This window comes from Trachurus japonicus, chromosome 4 (genome assembly GCF_045865225.1).
Source record: "Trachurus japonicus isolate A0001 chromosome 4, Traja_1.0".
Lineage (NCBI taxonomy): Eukaryota > Metazoa > Chordata > Actinopteri > Carangiformes > Carangidae > Trachurus > Trachurus japonicus.
In genome coordinates, this window is record NC_140910.1 from 8,744,238 (window position 1) to 8,763,030 (window position 18,793).

The 18,793-nt window shown below is 41.3% G+C and overlaps 2 protein-coding genes across 9 annotated transcripts in view; one reads left to right on the forward strand and one right to left on the reverse strand.

Annotated features, from left to right (window-relative positions):
* Positions 1-10,502, reverse strand: part of evi5b (ecotropic viral integration site 5b) — a 38,752-nt gene extending 28,250 nt beyond the window's left edge. For 2 of the 7 annotated variants that reach the window (XM_085773785.1, XM_085773782.1), the window contains exons 1-2: positions 8,479-8,723; positions 2,392-2,624 (exon numbers count right to left, since the gene is read on the reverse strand). In XM_085773785.1, coding sequence (XP_085629911.1) covers positions 2,392-2,543 — 152 coding nt within the window. In that variant the 5' untranslated portion in view covers positions 2,544-2,624; positions 8,479-8,723. Of the gene's footprint in view, positions 1-2,391; positions 2,625-3,368; positions 3,555-8,478; positions 8,769-10,218 lie in introns of those variants that run through there. The other 5 variants (XM_085773787.1, XM_085773781.1, XM_085773779.1 and 2 more) reach the window with 5 other exon arrangements.
* Positions 10,503-13,375: 2,873 nt separating this feature from the next.
* rpl5b (ribosomal protein L5b) lies at positions 13,376-18,605 on the forward strand. 2 transcript variants are annotated; one of them, XM_085773800.1, is made up of 8 exons: positions 13,376-13,433; positions 13,915-13,984; positions 14,085-14,200; positions 14,456-14,590; positions 14,792-14,994; positions 16,468-16,645; positions 18,091-18,179; positions 18,447-18,605. In XM_085773800.1, the coding sequence occupies exons 4-8, from the start codon at positions 14,483-14,485 to the stop codon at positions 18,544-18,546; spliced, it is 678 nt and encodes a 225-aa protein (XP_085629926.1). In that variant the 5' UTR covers positions 13,376-13,433; positions 13,915-13,984; positions 14,085-14,200; positions 14,456-14,482; the 3' UTR covers positions 18,547-18,605. The 2 variants fall into 2 exon arrangements, with proteins under 2 accessions (XP_085629926.1, XP_085629925.1); XM_085773799.1 differs by having other exon boundaries at positions 13,376-13,422.
* The last annotated feature ends 188 nt before the right edge of the window (positions 18,606-18,793 follow it).

Here is an 18,793-nt window from a genome sequence, read left to right on the forward strand (position 1 = left end):
CACCTGTTGTTGCACCTGCCCTGTAAACACCTTGAGGACAAAATTATGAGATTTGTGTGTTTGGCGGTGATTAGCATGTTGCTACAGCGTGGTACGAAGCCAGGAGACTGCGTCGTCAGTCTGATGCAAAGCGTGGAATCAGAGAAATGTGTGTGGTGAGACGGCCCAGCTGTGGCTCTAAGTGTTGGGGTGGAGACAGGGGGTCAGAGGGCAGATTAACTATGAGTCCCTCAACACCGCAACTTCTGTTCACCAGATTGGGCATCTGCTCAGATCCTCACAGTGGATATTAGGGAGGAAATGTTTTACATTTTCCTGGTTCATCGTGAAATGTGACGAGGGAAAATCATTACAAGTGTCACTCGGCACACTGGAGCAGTGGCTGCTGTGGGCGTCCCACTGAATCATCGGTTCTCTGTATTCAACAGAGCTTTGTTGTCCTCTTCACTGACGTTACCTTTGACAATCCCCGACTCTGAGCTGCATGCTTGGTTTCCATGCTGACACAGAGTGCAGCGCACCAGCCATGGGTGAGAGGCGCAACAGGGGAAGAATTCACAAAGTTGGCAAGACAGTTAGTGCTGCGTCATCCTCTAACAGTGCTTTAATCTGCATGTCAGGGGGCAGCACACTCTTTACTTCTCAACTTTTACCACAGTAGAACAGATAAACCTCTCAACAACTAAGCTTGATGTGAGGTAAATTTTTTGGAGCTGGCCTGGTTCCTGTAAGTGAGTTTATCAAGTTATCTGATCAACTCTGATGAGGAACCTGCTAAAAAAAACAACCTGTCATTGAAAATGCAGTACTTAGAGCCCGTTATTGTTTAGCTAGTGGATGAGTCAGTCACTATAGCCTTCAAGTTAAAACAAAGACAAAAAGCAGCCAAAACCTTAACAGACAAAATGATCTTTTCTTTGCCTAACAGTTTAACACTGAAAGCCAACAAACAGCATGGTCAAATGTATATCGTGATTTTACTCTTAGTCTTCTCCACTTAACTAGCTGGCACGGCACAACCTGTTGGACACCACTCACACCCGCCTGTGAGACTGCAGATCAGACGGGTGGTGGCAGGGATGACTAGGAGATGCAGTCAGTTGTGCAGGTGTGTCAAAAGGCAACGTCATAAAACAACAATGACTCAAATGCTAACTGATAAAAATGTGTACTGTCTGTGTTGGTGTGTTAGTGTTTTGGAAGTATTTAAACTGTATAATATAATCAACTAAAAGGGTATTGACACTAACAATGTAGCCTGCACAGCAGAGCATCTTGCTAACTGTACTTCCTCAGGAAGTTTAACTTGTTGTTGGGGTGTGTGAGAAACACACACTCACATTTCTGAGCATGGAGATTTGTCTAGTGCTAACACCCTGTACAGCATGATGAGTTTGTCCAGTTATGTCATAGACAAGGACCTAACCTGTTTCACATTTTTAAGGAGGAGGGTGAGTATCCATTCTATCCTCCTTGAGTGCAGTCACCTGAAGTCGCCTGAAGCACTGAGGGTCAACAGGACCAAACTGTTACGTCCCATACAATCAGCATCAGTATTCATGATGGTATAGATGGTCATGGTGAGGCTGAATGATGACGTCATGCTAAAAAAGGTTTGGGCAGTTGGATACATTCTTTTATGTTTCTGATTTTAACCATCACTGGTAGCCTTTATGAAGTGATACCTTATTTCACTACACGTGCAAGAGGAGTTTCCCTTCAGGAACCATTAGGTCAAAAGTTGCTGGAAAGTTAATGAGCTGGAAGGAACAAGCAAACTCACATTTTTCTTTGCTGAACCCCAAACGTGCAGCCAGCTCTATAAAAGTAATTGTCCCGGACAGGTAACAAGCTGTCAGCTTCAATATCCTGTAATATTTCAATGCATTGTTGTGTTGGGAGATTTACCATGACAGCAGGGGATGAGGGATTTTAGCAGTGGAGAGAAACAGCTTAGAAACAGCTTTCAGTCACTATTTCTTAACAGTTGAACTGTCTGACTCTACAGACCAGCTTCATTGGAAATGTGGCTGTTAGAATAATGTATGTGAGCACAAAGAGAAGAGAAACAAACATATAAAAGGCTAAGACTGGCTGATACTGGGCAGAAGGAAGATATGATGTAATGATATGCATGTATGAATACATTAATTAGGTAATTGCGTCATCTGGCAACATTTAGGGACTTCAGCTCCAGGTTTTAGAAAATACTCACTTTAAAACTATGTCCTCCTTAATATCACATGTTGATCATACACGGTGCAGCCATATACTAAGTTGTGACCTAGTTGTGTTGTTATCTGCTATCCAGGACAGCCTCAAACATTTCACTGATGAAAATCTGCCGCTGCCACCGATTGGCAGGACAGGCTGTTGGTACCGACCGCTTACCTGTTCTGCTCCTCGAGCTTGGCGAGCAGCTCCACATCGTCTGGACTGAGCTGCGCCGGCGAGGACGGTGAGAGAGCGGGCGAGGAAAGAGACGTGGAAGAGGAGGTAGCAGTGGTCTGCAGGGACGTGGGAGTGGCCACCTGGCTAGCCATCTGACTGACCGTGTGGGACACCGAGTTCTTCACCCATGAGAGAGTAGAACTCAGCTTACCAGCAACCTTGTCTGTCGCCACCTACGCAGGATGGAGAAGAGACATTTCAATTCAGGGGGAACATCTCAAAACATTATGATGTTACCGTGAAGTTGACCATTTACCAAATATCAAACTTCATTGCTTCGTCATTCAATTTGCGTTACATTGTGCCATCATTAGTGTATCAACTATTGAGTAAAACATGTTTTATGAAGCCTCAATGACCTTGACCGTTGACTAATGGCCCTCAAATTCTAATGTTCACTCATTATGCACTCCTGAGGAAGGGATGGACGGACAACCTGAACACCTATGTGTGAAGAAGCAGTAATAAGTTCCACCGTTCTTATCTAGCAGCTACTGAACATCATTATATCCACACACTGGTGCTACATCCAGCAGACTGTATTGACCCAAGCTAGAAATGGCACACTTCTTTACCTGTAACTTGTCATGTATAACATACACACCGCAGTGATTTCTGTAATATTTTAACAGTGAGAAAGAACATCTTGTCCATAACAGACTACACCACTAAACACCATAAACAAATCTAAACAGCCTCCTCTCCAAAACTATAACTTGTGAACTGGCAACTACTATGCAAGTACTACACTATACACATGAAAATGACTACGGTGCTCCTAAGTGGCCAGTTTCTTCACCATAATCCTAAATACCTGCTTCAAAATAATGATTTTGTGTTTTTATATAACTTCAAGAACTCTCCACCAATTAACTGCTTAAAAAGGTACCTACATTTATGTTATATTATCTTCCCACCTGCTGCTCCAGATAGTCCAAACTCCTTGGCTTTCAGGTGTTAACATAATCCATGAGTAAATCCAGTTTGTATTCATTGAGAGAACAGCTTTAAAAATCCATTACGTTTAGATGTCACTACTACAACTACGGAAAGTAATCCACTCTCCTGGACCTTCGACCGATTTAATGGTGCACTGCTGTGTAGTCATATGCTGATCATACTGTCAGGAAGGGTCAAAGTGCTCTACAAAAGACAGGCCTTCTTTAAGGCTCCTGCTGAGGTCAGTATACGACAGGAAGCACATTTCTGTACTCAGCACAAACAGACAGATTCACCTCTCACGTAAGAAAAAACAGAATCAGTCTTGCCCTCGGTTCCAGAAGGAAGTATGGATACTGCAACCAGAAAGAAAACCAATCATTTCATAGACTTTACTCTGTATGAAAAAGATGAGTCATTTTTCTGTGTGTATCAGACAACTGTAGACAAAGCAAAAGAAGGTGGAGGACTGTGGTAAATGTGGTGAGCGGAATGTGTTACAGTACAGACTGTATATATGCCAGCTAAGCTGTTTTCATCCTCCTGTACACAGACAGACACACTGACAGTGCTTTCACACAGGCTCAGTAACTCTGAACTGATCACGACCTGGAGGAGCTGTATGTGATGACACACACATCTGAATCAGCTGGACTGGATGTTAAGCAGCTCGGCTCCTAATACATAAAAGTCTATGTAATGTCCAAGTCAACGGATCTGTGACTAGAGCAGGTTATTGTCCAGAGAATTAAAAGCAATTCTTGTGAATGTTGATGATGACATTTCTATCATTTCTCTTGCACATTCTGCTCAGGCAGGCGTCGCAACCAACCCTCACCTGAACCAAAGAGGGTATTTCCAGTAAGTGGGAACGTTTCTGACAGACAATCTCCCATTATGAGCGACACGTGTGAAAGGAAAACACAGCTGTATGTAGTTAGTTCATATGAGTGACTTTACTGTTACCACAAAACACAGAGATGGATGCAACAGCAACACTGTGCTTCAGCTTTGTCAATAGCATTATCATAATGAAATAATGTGAGGTAGGGCTGCATGCAAATACGAAAAACTAACAAACATAATCTTGCCATTCTTATGGGCAGATACTGCGGTTGCGATATGCAATTTCTGTGTCATTTTGCTTCATTTTCTGAAAAATATATAAAAATTTGTTGGGTCTTGTACCAAACAAACATGTCGTTTTACATCTTGAGGATATGATTTCTTGGCCAGGGCATCTCTGTAGCAACACTTATGGTGCTGACAGTGAGCAACGATACCTTTACTAAGTATACTGTTATAAAAATAAAAAATACAGCTTCTGCTATTTGGATACTGAACTAGGCCATATAGCGATTTTAATAACATTGCGATTAATTGTGCAGCACTAATGTGACACTGTTGTGTATTTAACAGTCATGAATAAAACAAAATGTCACCACAAATGTCAACAGTATCTTAAAAAGATACGAGACCGGCACCAACACAGTTCTATTAGTGTTTGTGTTACAAAACAAGTTGACTAGAACGCCGTCGCACATCTAATAAATTGATGAAATTGAAATCGCAGGGTTGGATTCACCTGGCCAGACTGCCTGTGAAAAGTGTATTTCCCACTTTAAACCTTAAAAAAAGCCCCTTTTGCACCAGTGAGTCAGACAAGCTTTGTGTCTGTGCTTTTCCCCTCTGAAAGCAGAGAAGAGAATGTAAGGGCATGAGGTTTCTTCAAAGACTGACTCCAAATGCGGGATGCCATGCAGAACTAACTGGGGAGAAAAAAAAAGGGGGTCCGTGTGTACTGCACACCATGTGTTGCCAAGTGAATTTAGGCCTTGTTTGCAATGATGAACATTATTAAGTATGAAGCATATTAGGTCATTTCATTCATGTTGCAAGATCAAAAAAGAAATCCCAGTGTGCCTCGTTGCCTTTCAATTTTTGAGCTGACTATAAATGACCTGGATACCACATTCAGGTAGCACATTTGAAGAATGTTATCAACTCAGTCAGCACAGCGAATGCCACACTTAAAAAGATGCCAACGTCCAGGTGGCCGTGGTGGCCTCGGCCATGTGAAACAAGACTTCCCTGTAAATCCTGGATACAGATTGTTTCTGCTTTTGTTTGCCAACCAACTCAAAGGGGCCCTGAGATGCAGTGTGCATAGATAATGAAACTCTCAGCAAGGCAAGAAGAAAGCCGCGGCGAAACAACTTCAGGATGATTGGGGAACTGAGAAAGGCCATGGGCAGAAAAGAGAAGCGTTTCCTTTCCCCTAATTCAAATTACAAAAACACCCACAGTGCTGTAAAACAGAGCAGGCTAAGAAAAACTTGCTAGTTGGGACAAGTTTAAAACTTTCCATCTAACAAGATTTTTATTGTTTTCATTCAAGGTGTAAAATTAACACAAATGTATCTGTTCTTTCTCCATTTCACTCATCTTTTCTGTGTTAGTTCCAGGCAGTGAATCAGAACAAACTTGTCTGGCACAGCAGGAGAAAGCATGGGCTTCTTAAGGGAAACACACTGACCATGAGCTGTGTGAGGGAATTAAAACACAGCTCTGACTTACAATAACACACTCACACTGAGGCAGAATGGCCTTTTACTTCACACATAGAGGGAAGCTCAGATTTTCCCAGAGTTCACTCAGCATTTCAGTGGTCTTGCTGAAGGCTATTCCTCTTTGATAAACCACATACCAGCTAACAATTTGGGCTAGAAGCCCTTTAACGCAAAAAAGTAGATACACATCAAGTAAAGTAAATGTAGTGGCTTCAACTTTGTTGCAATTAATAATAACACAATATTACACTGTAGTATATTGTGTGGGTGACGACTGGATCCTTTTCTCTAAACTCAGTTATATGCAGCAAGTACAGCCAGCACATAAACAGACCTTGACGTCCTTGATCAAGATGTGTAGCAGGAAAGTGTTGACAAAATGAATATTTCAACAAAAGGCCTTTTCACAGAAGATATTTTAATATGTCACTGCAGGAAAATCATTGATGTTGGCTTGATTTAATTCATCTCCCACATTTCCAGGGGTCTATTGATGCGTGTGGTGGTTTACTATGAATAACTGTCTGTTAAAATGACTCAGGTGAAAACTCTCATAGCTCAGTTTCCTAAATTGATTTGATTTGATAATGTACTGATATGTTCAGTATGACTGCTACAATTTCAGGGTCAGGTTGGTTGGTTTTACCAATAATCTCTGTCATGTGGAGCAGCACTTCAGCTGCATTACACAATTAAAATACCTTTGATATGACTGTATGTGTGGTATTACTTGATAGAGTGATCTTTCCTATTTGCACTCAGTGTAACACCTGCCTCGTCACCTCATCCGTCGCTCTACCACTCTATTTAACAGCCAGACTTTAAGATTTCAAAATACCGATGCAGAAAGTCAGATACAAATGATAAAACACACACACAATTACTCTGCTACTCCACTTCACAGAAGATTTACTGTTGCTCTTTCATCTATGTACCTCAGCGTCTCCAGGTCTGTGTTATGAGACCTGGGGGGTCAGAGTAAAGTTGGTAAAGCTTTAAGTCATAAATTTAAACAAGTATCAACGAGTGCATTTACAGGGCCACCGCTCACAGATACTCCAGACTGACTAAAAAGTGAAGAGCTGCTTGGTGTTACAGAGGCATGAGACCATGACCAACCAGGATGAACAACACTCACAAACGGTCCCTAAACCAGCTTATTTAGACACTGTGACTGACTTCAGCGAAGAGAAATCATCCAAATTAATTTATAGGCACTGTATAAGGTGTTTTTAATGCTGAATGCCTGTCAACAGCAGGTTAACTTTCAATAGGGCTGTGTATTGGAAATTTTCTGCCAAATGATATTGCAATATATCGGGATACCATAAGTTAGGTCATACATTGCAATGATTTTCTGGAAGCTTTTTTTTTTTTAAGTTCATTGTAGGCTACAGTAACACGCAATGTTATATGCACAAAGACAGTTGAACCTGAGTTACTTGCAATCTGAACAAAGGAATTACCATACATTGGGGGCTCAAATACAACACAAAACCTCTGTCACCTACTGATAAAATATCCATACAACACTTCAGAGAACTAATACAGTATCATGTCATGAAGCACCACAATATTTCGGTTACCGTAATAGGCTAGATCTTTTTTACCTCATACTCTACTACTGTAGCTACTATATCAAACAAGATATGATCAAATTTACAGTATAAGCAGTTAAGACCCCCGCTGACAACTAGGCCTACATGTTAGTTTCCTTAACCTTACCCTCACATACATTAGGGCTAACCAGTCATGGAGCGAGCAGCACTTTTGTATTGTCTGAAAATGTAGAGTAGAGTCCACTAACACAGTGTTCACAGGTCTGTTGCTGCTGCACCTTCAAAGTCACACTTTAAGTCACAGGAGCCACTGTTGGCTCGGACACAGCCAATGCTACTACTGAGCTGTGTTAAATCTTTAGCTGCCAGCCAGGCCACACATTATCCTCTCGACTGGCAGCAACATTTTAGTACAGAGGCAATAAACAGAGGACCGGTGCGTTACACACTGGAGAAGTCCCCAGTCCTTTTATGGCTCGCTGGTGTTGTGAGCTGAAATGGAGATCCATCAGCTGCAGCAGTGTGCTGTGTTATATACTGTATAGTGTTGTGTGTTATGTCCTCCAGAAAGCCCTAAAGTCCAGGAGCTCGACGAAGCCACCGTTGGTCTGAAGAGCCAACGTTAAATGAGTTTCTGAAGAACAGGAAAAAAAAAACGTCTACGTCTGTTAGCTAGTGTTTTTGTTCCAGGCAATAGCCGGAGCCCCTAGCAACTCAATTAAGGACTTTACAGCAAGCGTTTTATATGAAATGACAACACTATCGAGCTGTAATGTTAGCTAATTTTGCGACTAACCATGTGTAGGAGTTGAGTATTGACACCCCCCGTTACTTCGACGTAATGTCACGACTCGTACTTCGACAAATACATAACGTTAGTGACAACTAGTAGTCGGTTCATAAGTTAGTGTTCGTTACAGTAATTAGACAGAGCCCGAAAAAACAAGAACATCCATTACCTTGAAGTGTTTTTACCGAGCCGCAGCAAACGTCGCCTGCTTCCCATGCACGAAGGTATATAGTCCTGCTGATATGAGAAAGAGACTGGTTTTTCAGACACTGTACTCGGGTACATTAGCTACGGTGCCCGAGATAGCTTAGCTTGGTTTCCAGTTGAAGGCTAGCCAGCGTTAAGTTAGCCCGTTCCCATTGACTCCTCGGTCCAGCCCATGCAGCCGTAATACGTGTACACACAAATGTCTGCAGAGCTCAGACAGGCGGCCGTGGCCTAGCGAGTGTTTACATCGCATTGAGCATGCGCCGCCAGCTCCAGCCCGGAACAACACCACCACCTAGTGTTCACGGTGAGGAACTGCACCCAGGGATGCTTCCATTCATTTCGGAAAAAGGGAAGACAAGTTGAAATGAAAAATGAATAAAAATAGATGTTTGAAATTGGGTCAGCAATGGAGCGAGAACAAAAACACCTAATAGGCCTAACTGAAATATTACCGTCTTCTCATTTAGGAATTTCAAAAATATCACAAACTTAACCAACATCACTTGTGTTGCAGCTTGTCCCTGACTGCTCAGTACACTGCGACTTACATAGACAGAAAGTCACTATTTAAAACTCACAACAAAATACAAATTTATCTGGGGACACATACAGTAAGTGATCCAACCGAAGGCTAAGGTATCAGTCCATGTTTGATGTAGGCCATATCAGAATCGTTAGGCTATATTGGCGTTATAATACACCAAACAAACTCTAATGGACTACAAAAGTGTCTGCCCTGAGGTGTGTTCAAACAGATTTATTATGGTAATTAAGGCTTGGCCAATGTGGTAGCCTATTAAACATTTATGACTAAATATTTGCAACATGAATATGTTTTGCCAAGCATTTGCCTTGTGACTTACAGTTCATCTTGTTTCTCCACTGCTTGTATGCAAGACTAGTAGCCTACTTACCTTTTCCGAAAGTTGTTGAGTGCCATACGGCACTCAAACATCTAGGCTACTTAGTTAAAGCAGAATTATGCCTATTGGTTTTGTACATATGCAAAGACAAAAAATAAATAAATAAATACAAACCTATGAAGTTGCATTGATAAGAAAACATTCCTGGAACAAAGAGTTAGGCATAAAATTGTTAGGGCTATAGAGGGTTGCCATGTTTGTCCCATCACAGCACCCCTAGAAGATTCAAAACACCTATCAGCATTTACTGTGACAGCAAGCATCACCAGTGGTTCATAAAATGTCACTCTGGCTCTTTGTTGTAGAGCAGATTTACATTTAATGAAATATATATATACAGTATATATAGGCTATCACTTAAACATCACTTAAGTTAGATGACACTGAATAAAAGGATCAATTGTTTAAACTATGCCAGGGGGATAAAGGTGTAAAGATACTCCTATTATACAGTAACAACCTTACCTACTCGGATAAAACAAAAAGCCCATCAAGGGCATGGTGTTAAGGAAAGAGGAACCGAAGAAAGGGAGAATCTTATACACACCCAAAGTAAATGCATTGATTCTCGCACTGAGTATATGCCTAGATAAGACCAAACTTTGGGACCCTTTAACAGTGATATTATCAGGTCAAGTTAAAGAGTATAAGCCCCCATGTAGTCTCCTTGTGTTTTAGAGCAGCAAATGAAGAGCGTTTAAGTAAAAGAAAGGAGTCTCAAGCCTCATGTGATGTGTGGTGCTTATCTGATCAATGAGATCCTCAGAATGTCTTACCTGAAGTTCATCGCTGAGAGTAAAAATGTTTCTGCTGGAGTAGACAGGAGGTTCAAACCCTGCGGGCTATTTGAAGCTCTCTTAGTTTAGGTGTGTTGTCGTTGTAGAATCAAATCTAGAATTAAATGAATTCTGTAGCCTACACAATCTAACTCTGTTAGAAACTAACAAGAGGCAGCTAAACTCTATCTTAAACAGCTATAGTTTTCCCTAAGAAATGTCAAGAGAAACTCTTGATGAGGTGAAAATCTGACTTACGTGGACAGCCTTGATTCACATACCAAACAGCCATAAAACCTACTCTTCAGGTTTTACATGGGAACTGTGACGCATATCTTTTGTCGAGTGTTAGACACTCCTCTATTCATGGAAGTAAAAGCAGCTGACATTGAAGTCTATTGGCAACAGTGATTGCATAGGTCTCTGAATCTGGTACACTGTCACAATAATCACACCCCAGTCATTAGATATAAATAACTCATAGTGAAATATCTCTTACAGAGGATATAGACCGTGAGGAAACAGTTGAATCATCAATAGAATAAAAATAAATGCAGTAAAATATTACCACTATAAAGTGTCAGATAGGCTTTTAGATATCAGAAGTTACATTGGGTTGAAAAACATGGCAAAGGCCAAAATCCTTATAAGGCAGGTGTATCAGATATTATTTACTGAATATTACCCGGTTAACTGTAGCTCTCCTGTAACTGTTAAAAATCACTTGCATTATATCCAGATTCATCCTACTGTAAGCACATTTTAATCCCATCTTGTTCTCATATATCTACATAATTCACCTCCATCGCTGCTAGATGTTGATTTTTCTATTGCACAATACCTGCCACCACCCTGTTACAATGGAAGTGACTCAATTTCTTTGTAGTGCCACCATCATTACAATATTACGAAAAACAGTTTGCCTTAAAGGGACAGTTCAACATTTTGGCAAATTGGCCCATTGCCATAGTTTTAGGAGTAGGTCCGTTACCTTTAATTGTCGGTGCGAGCTATTTTTAGAACGGCGGAGCAGAGCTGCGAGCTGCTCAGAGCTACACCACAGAGGCTCATGGGATTTCTTGGTTTCCCTCATAAAACTCATCAAATACACAATTCAACAACTCCAAAACGCTCTTGTGGACATGTTGTGACCTGCACATTCACCACGCTATGAGATAATAACGGAACGATAGGAGATTAAGTTGTTTTTGAGGTAAATTCATGCAAAACCGTTGATGCGTAATCCTGTCGGAGAAGTTTTTCTGCAAGCAGTCTCTGCATTTGCCTTGAAAACAACTCTGTCTGGTAACGTTCCGTTATTATCTCATAGCGTGGTGAATGTGCAGGTCACAACTTGTCCATGAGAGCGTTTTGGAGTTGTTGGATTGTGTATTTGATGAGCTTGATGAGGGAAACCAAGAAATCCCATTAGCCTCCGTAGCGTAGCTCTGAGCAGCTCGCGGCTCTGCTCCGCCGTTCTAAAAATAGCTTGCACCGACAATTAAAGGAAACCTACTCCTATTTCTATAGTTATTATGGCAATGGGCCAATTTGCCAAAATATTGAACTATCCCTTTAAGAAAATGTCTGTGGATCAACCTTGAGCAACAAGGATGTTGTATCTGTCACATCACAGGTTTTTCCAAAAAAGGTTTGTCATAAGTGAAAAAATATGACATTTCCATTTTCCTTCTTTGTACCCCAATGATGTCAGAAAACTTAGGGGCAAATGCTTTCCTCAAACATCACCAACGAAAGGAAGAATGGGCTTGTTTTGAATTACATAAACTGATTTTAAAAAATGATAATCTACTAGATCTCCACTTGCTAGTAGCTACAATGTGGTATTTCAAACGACAGATAACCCAAAACCAAGCTTCATCTTGTTGTTGCCTGTATGATTCTGACTTTTTACTTTCAATTACAGTGTAAAAACAACTGAAAACCAACCTAAACTGAAATTTATGTGTGGGTCAAATTAAGAATTTGACAAAAAGAATTTGTGAGATTATATTGATTTGTCATAGATTTGATACCATGGTAAATTCCCCCTAAACAGCTCTCTGAGCTACAGTAGATAAGGCAAGGCAACATTGCAGATCAATTATTGTTTTATTGCAACATTGTTTTTATGTAATTTTAGCTACATTGTCTGGTATTTCATTCGCTGTAGGCTACAGATCAGATGATAGACCTCATTGTGTGGTAGATTTTTATCAGAAAATACTTTCTCAAGTGAGTTTTAGACTTGTGCTTGCTTCTTCTACTACTATGTTGTTTTTGTTAAAAGTCAAAATTTCTTCCATGAACAATGCTGTTCATGACTCAAAAAATCTAATTCTTTTATCACTGAATTTCTTTCAAGGTGAATTAAAGATGCTTTCCTGAGGATGTATAGCAGCAAGTAAAAAGTGCCTTTGCCAAAGGCACTGATGTGAGAGCCCTCCCTTCAGTTCTCCAAAATAACAAACCAAGCTCGCTAACCTAGGCTAATTGGAAAATCTTAAACTTGAAAGCTTAATCTAAACTCTAAAACGATTCAAAGTTATTAAAGCAACATATAGTTGTCATTTTAAAGAAAATACAGATGAATCAGATTTAGAATAACAAATCATTGCACCTTCACGGAATTTGACTTGCTGCAAAATAATCAAATTAAAAGATGTGTGTGGAAGTGGAAATTATCAACAAAATATAAATATAGAAGAAAGTATAGGTTTTTTTTGTGTTGTTGTTGTTTTTTTTTAAAGGTGCACAACAAATGTAGAGAGCTGAACAGTGTAGGCTATAGGCTACAGGTGTGTGCGAGTGACCAGGGAGTCCAGGGAACTGACCAGTGGAGTTACAGTGTTGTATAGATGGTGCCAAAAAAGGACAGAAAAAAATCATCATAGTGATAAACAGCGGGAAAAAAGCATTGTGAACATAAGCATCTGTAATTGTGAGACTTTGGTTATAAATATATGAATCTCTGGTAGGTGTGTTCCTGCCTGGTTGGAGGACACTGTGATGTAATGGCGGCCCCAGCTCGACAGGGGGCAGAGTGGTAAATCTTCGACAGCATGGCGTCTCCGCGGCTCATCCTGTCACACGGTATTTACGGCGCATGCGCACGGCGTTCTTCCTTTTTCCAGTGCAGCGGAGTCAAGCCCCAGTCTTTGGCTCCGGGCTCCTTCATAAGGAGACAAAAAGACTGCAAAAATGGTTGGTAATCCGTCCCAATATGCACCTATGTGCGTACCTAAGACATACATTTGGTGTCGTGTGGTGTCAGATGTTTGAAAACATGTCGTTGATGTTCAGATGAAGTTAGATTCAGTCCCGCTAACGCTCACCGGGGCTCTGGCAAACGTGGCCTAATGGCTTCCTTCACAACCCCACAGCTTCCCCACGCTTGTGACCTACTTTTGTGTTTATTTGTAATAAGCATGTGACCACTGTGTCCCCGGTGTCACATCTCATAAATTTCCAGTTTTACCCACTTTATAATAACCTGTTAGCTTACCGTCAAACCCGGGGTAGCAGTTGTTGCTAACTCCCGTCGTTCATTCCCTATGGCTCAGCTAGCTGGTTTTAGCCGGTTTAGCTTTACCCCTCTGACACTGACAGCTCGACCACACAGCAAAGTTATTCACTATCACGCAGCAGTCTGTTGTTTCTCTCGCCGGTGCTGAGTCTGTGCTTGTATTGTTGCAGGGTTTTGTTAAAGTGGTGAAGAACAAGGCCTACTTCAAGAGGTACCAGGTCAAATTCAGGAGGAGGAGAGGTAAGACACCATGTGACAGTCTCTTAACTTTACTTGTTCAGGCTTCACTGAGTATTAAATGCTCATGATTTATATGTGTGTGTTTGTGTTTTCTCTCCAGAGGGAAAGACCGACTTCTTTGCCCGTAAGCGTCTGGTCATTCAAGATAAGAACAAGTACAACACACCCAAGTACCGTATCATCGTCCGTTTCTCAAACAGGGACATCATCTGCCAGGTGGGCACACGCTGAGATTGTTTCTCTGTGCAGTTTATTACAAGCAACATGTGTGAATGCACAGTACGGTTAATCCCTGCATAATAAGTTGGAGATAAAAAAGATACAGTCTTGTCTACCTTGTCGTTTGATGACGTAAAGATGGTGAATTCCAGATGTGCAGTGGTTGGATTCTGGGTTTTGTCACAGTCCAGTGACAATAGTCAGAGATGTGAATGTGCTTTAAGTTTTACACAACGTGATATTGTGTTGCAGATCGCCTATGCCAAGATTGAGGGTGACATGATCGTGTGCGCTGCCTACTCACACGAGCTGCCAAAGTACGGGATCGCCGTGGGTCTGACAAACTACGCAGCAGCCTACTGCACTGGTCTGCTTGCGGCCCGTCGAGTACGTATACATACGAGTCAACCAGGCTCCATGCCTGATAGTTACCCCTGACTTGTTGTTTATCATTGTCAATAAGACTGGCCACATCAAAGGATGTAGTTTGCATAGTTAAATCTGTAGAGATTTTAAAAGTAGTTGGCCACAGACCCATATATTATTGCAAACTTTGATTTATTTTTTCCCTTTTGCTTTTGTCCTCAGCTCCTGAACAAGTTTGGCCTGGATAAGGTGTATGACGGTCAGGTCGAGGTGACGGGTGACGAGTTCAACGTGGAGAGCATTGACGGTCAGCCAGGCGCTTTCACCTGCTACCTGGATGCTGGGCTTGCCAGAACCACCACCGGCAACAAGGTGTTCGGTGTTCTGAAGGGGGCCGTGGATGGAGGTCTGTCCATCCCACACAGGTAACTGTCTCCTATATTTGATAATAAACATGTTCAGATGGAGTGCTTTGACAGTGCAGGCTACAAGGGAAAATGCTGTGGTGTAGTACTTTCCAGCAACAGCTCCAATGAAATGTCAAATGAACTCGATTAAACTTGGTAAAAACTGCACATGACAGCACAGAAACTGTGTTTACATCCTCATAGAAGCCACCTGTGGTTTGTTGTGGCCTCACTCGTCTGGTGTTTGTGCCTCAGGTATTTTCCATTTGAAAAGTCGCTTAGGACATCATTAATGCTATTAACAACTTATGTTTGTCCTATAGTTAAAGTTGGCTGTGTTTAAAAATTTTATCATTGGGGTTTTTCTTAGGAGTAGTTAAATTATCTGTGACTATATTTCAAAACTGTGAGATACTGGAGCTACAACAGGTTTCAGCTTGTTTACAGGCAGATTTTTGTGATGACAAACACTCTTTTTTTGCATGACATACTTGATGTGTTTCTTAAATCCCTTTCAATGAAACTGGGGTTCATCAGTAGCTACAACCTCATTCAAACGATACCATGTGGGTCACACCCACCGTGGTCCCGTCTCATCCAGCCACCCTGAAGCAGGACTAACTGGGGATTGTAATTCAAACACCGCCTATATCGAATGAACTGGCATCACTAGTGGGAATGGAAATAATAACCTTTTACAATACTCATCCGCACTTAAATGTCCTAGGGAGGAAATGGGCTGGTTGAACAATTGCTGTGCATCTTCATACGGTTAGACTAGAAGAGGTTTTAAACTCATGCTGTTTTTACTGTCACTGTGGCAAGTTGTTACTAAACTGCTAATGTGGTTGTTGGGTTAAAGGTTAGAAAATAGAGCCTCTAGTGACAGTGAGCAGAGGAGTTGAATTGGAAAAGCATGTTAATTGAACCTAATTTCATATTGAAGATGCCAGTTTGGTCAGAAAAATATCCTTTGAGCAGGTTCAGTTTCTTGTTTTCCTCTGCTGTGACATGTACCTGGACAGACATGAATGCATTTAAGTGGCAGTGCAGTGAATTAGCTTGACACGGTAACTTTATTTTGGTCATGAAAGGTTAAGATGTCAGTACGGCTTGTCTGTTTTCATGAGGAAACGAGGTGGAAACGACAGCTCGTTTCCGAGCTGACTTCTTGCTTTACCACATTTACATGATTCCATATACTGACATCCAGACACTTTGGAGGAAATGAGATCCAAATAGTCAGTGTAGATGCAAGAAGGATGATGTGGTGACATTCCCTGGTAACATATTTAGATACAGAGCATTTTTGTCATGGCAGGTGTGAACAGGGCCAAGTGGAAACAAGTGCTAGCTGCTGAAACACCAGCACATCAGAGTACATGCTCTTAAGTGATGTGCTCAGGCCTCCAGTTGACACAATATCTGAGGTCGTACTTTTTAAAATTTTTGAATATTATTTCAATGTTTTTGTAAATTTTCTTCTTCCAGCACTAAGCGATTCCCTGGATACGACACCGAGAGCAAGGAGTTCAATGCTGAGGTCCATCGCAAGCACATCATGGGCATCAACGTGTCGGAGTACATGAGCTACCTGATGGAGGAGGATGAGGACGCTTACAAGAAGCAGTTCTCCCGCTTCATCAAGAATGGAGTCACCCCTGATAAGGTTAGTCCTTTTTTTATTTTTATTTTTTTAATGCATCGTACAAAAACTGGGACATACGATAGGTGTCATTAAGATTTCTCCAGGACTGCCACTCTTCAATCCAGTCCTTAAACATGAACAACTATTTTTGACTCTTGTTTCATAGAAGATAAAATATATATTTAAGATTGCTAACTTAGTTGTACTCTTTATAAATTATGCTGAGTTTTAAACTAATCACAAATGGTATTAATGTGTTAAAGTCAGTTGAGTGCATATGCGCTCCAGGCTGCTAGCACATGAAACATGCCCGAGGCTATGACGGATAAAGTTTGAGCTAGGTGCGCAAAAACTGTAATCCTTCATTGTGTGCGAGGGACTTTCTCTGGATGTTTCATTGAGTAGTCACTATCAGATTGTGTGTGTGTTGCACTGTGTGGGAGCCTCCGCCCGTCACATGCAGGATTTGGAGCAGTTGGACTGCATCAGACATAATGTCTGTGATCCAATCTATTTTCTTAATTTGTCCACCACTGAGAGTAGAACAGGAGCTTGTCGATACTACAATCCTAAATAATTTAGCACCAGGTTATGATGCCCATCCCTCGTAGATGGTGATCTGGAGTTGGCTTGTGCTCTAATTGATCTTCTCATTTGTTCTGTTGAATGAGCTCATACACTTTCCATGTAGCAGCCAGAACTTGTAACACACTATAGTTTTGTCAGTCATTGCAGCTGCAAGTACTTGATTGTATTTAGTGGCCTTTTTAAAAAAACTTTTTAGACTTAAAAAAAGCTGTTTTCCTGCTGTCATATTCATCTTGAGAAATTGCATAAAAACCATACAGCTAAATCTTGTAATGACTAATTTTTCAGTCCTGCCCCTCAGGTAACTTCCTAGCCTACTAGCTGAGAGCCCGTGCTTATCAAATAGATTTGTCATTAATGGCAAATTTCCCATGGCCAGCAGTGGTTCCTCAGCTGCAGTCATTATGTCTAATGAATCAGGATCAGGAAGGTGGGAGAAGCACAATCTAAATCCAGTCCAGCTATTGTCTGTTTAGATGGTGAATCGTTCATGTCAACGAGCTCCAATTCTGCCATAGCTGGTGGATAATTGGGCCACGGCACTAATTCATATGTCTGGACTTGGGGCTGCTGAACATTATAATCCCGGAGATAGATGAAGTTAATCCTCATAAAATTTGCTTTGCAATACAGATGCAGGATGTGATTACCTCTGCAGAGGAATACATTGATTGAACTGAGCAAGGCCTTAATATTTACAACATAAAAGACTGAGTGTTTGCCCAAGTGAGATTTTCCATCAGATTGTAACAGCTGCTGTTGCTGCTGGTCCAGGAGCAGGATGGACATCGTCTAGACTAATGTGATAGAAGTAAGAGTTGAGGCTGTAGCCCATGTGGCCGAATGACATGAGATTTAATGGTTTTCCATCTTTTCAGATTGAGGAAATGTACAAAAAGGCCCATGCTTCCATTCGTGAGAACCCAGTCCATGAAAAGAAGCCTCCCAAAGAAGTCAAGAAGAAGAGGTAAGAGATTTAAAATGTTGAAAGACTGATTATTATAGCAAATATTTGAAGTTGTCAGTTATAGTTGCACAATATGTGCCCAGCAGCCGTGTAGTAGCTTGAATGCATATGGCTTCAGTAAGTAAATCTAGTTGTAATTTAGGCTAGATCTGTGGAAACAGAAGGGAGAAACAAAATCCAGCCCTTCCTTTTGTTTTTTGGACCATACACAATTTGGATGTTACTGTATGAAAAGGCAAATGCTAATTGTGTGCATCTGGGACCTAGGTGGAACCGTGCCAAGCTGTCTCTGGCCCAGAGGAAAGACCGCGTCGCCCAGAAGAAGGCCAGCTTCCTCCGGGCTCAGGAACAGGAGGCCACAGACTAAAGCATCAGTCTGCTGGGTTCCAAATGCAAAAGTTTGTCCTAATAAATCTTCAAAAAAGAGTTGGATCTTCTGTGTACTTTATCACATCATTATGTTGCCCTATCCCTACAGTTCCAGTTTCCTCATTAGCCCCTTATTTGGGGATTTTATAGGAATTTTAGTTTTTCTGCGACTCATGCAACAGACTCATCACTGACGCAACTTCTACATGAGTCATTGTTTGTCTGTTGAGATGGATGGATGCAGA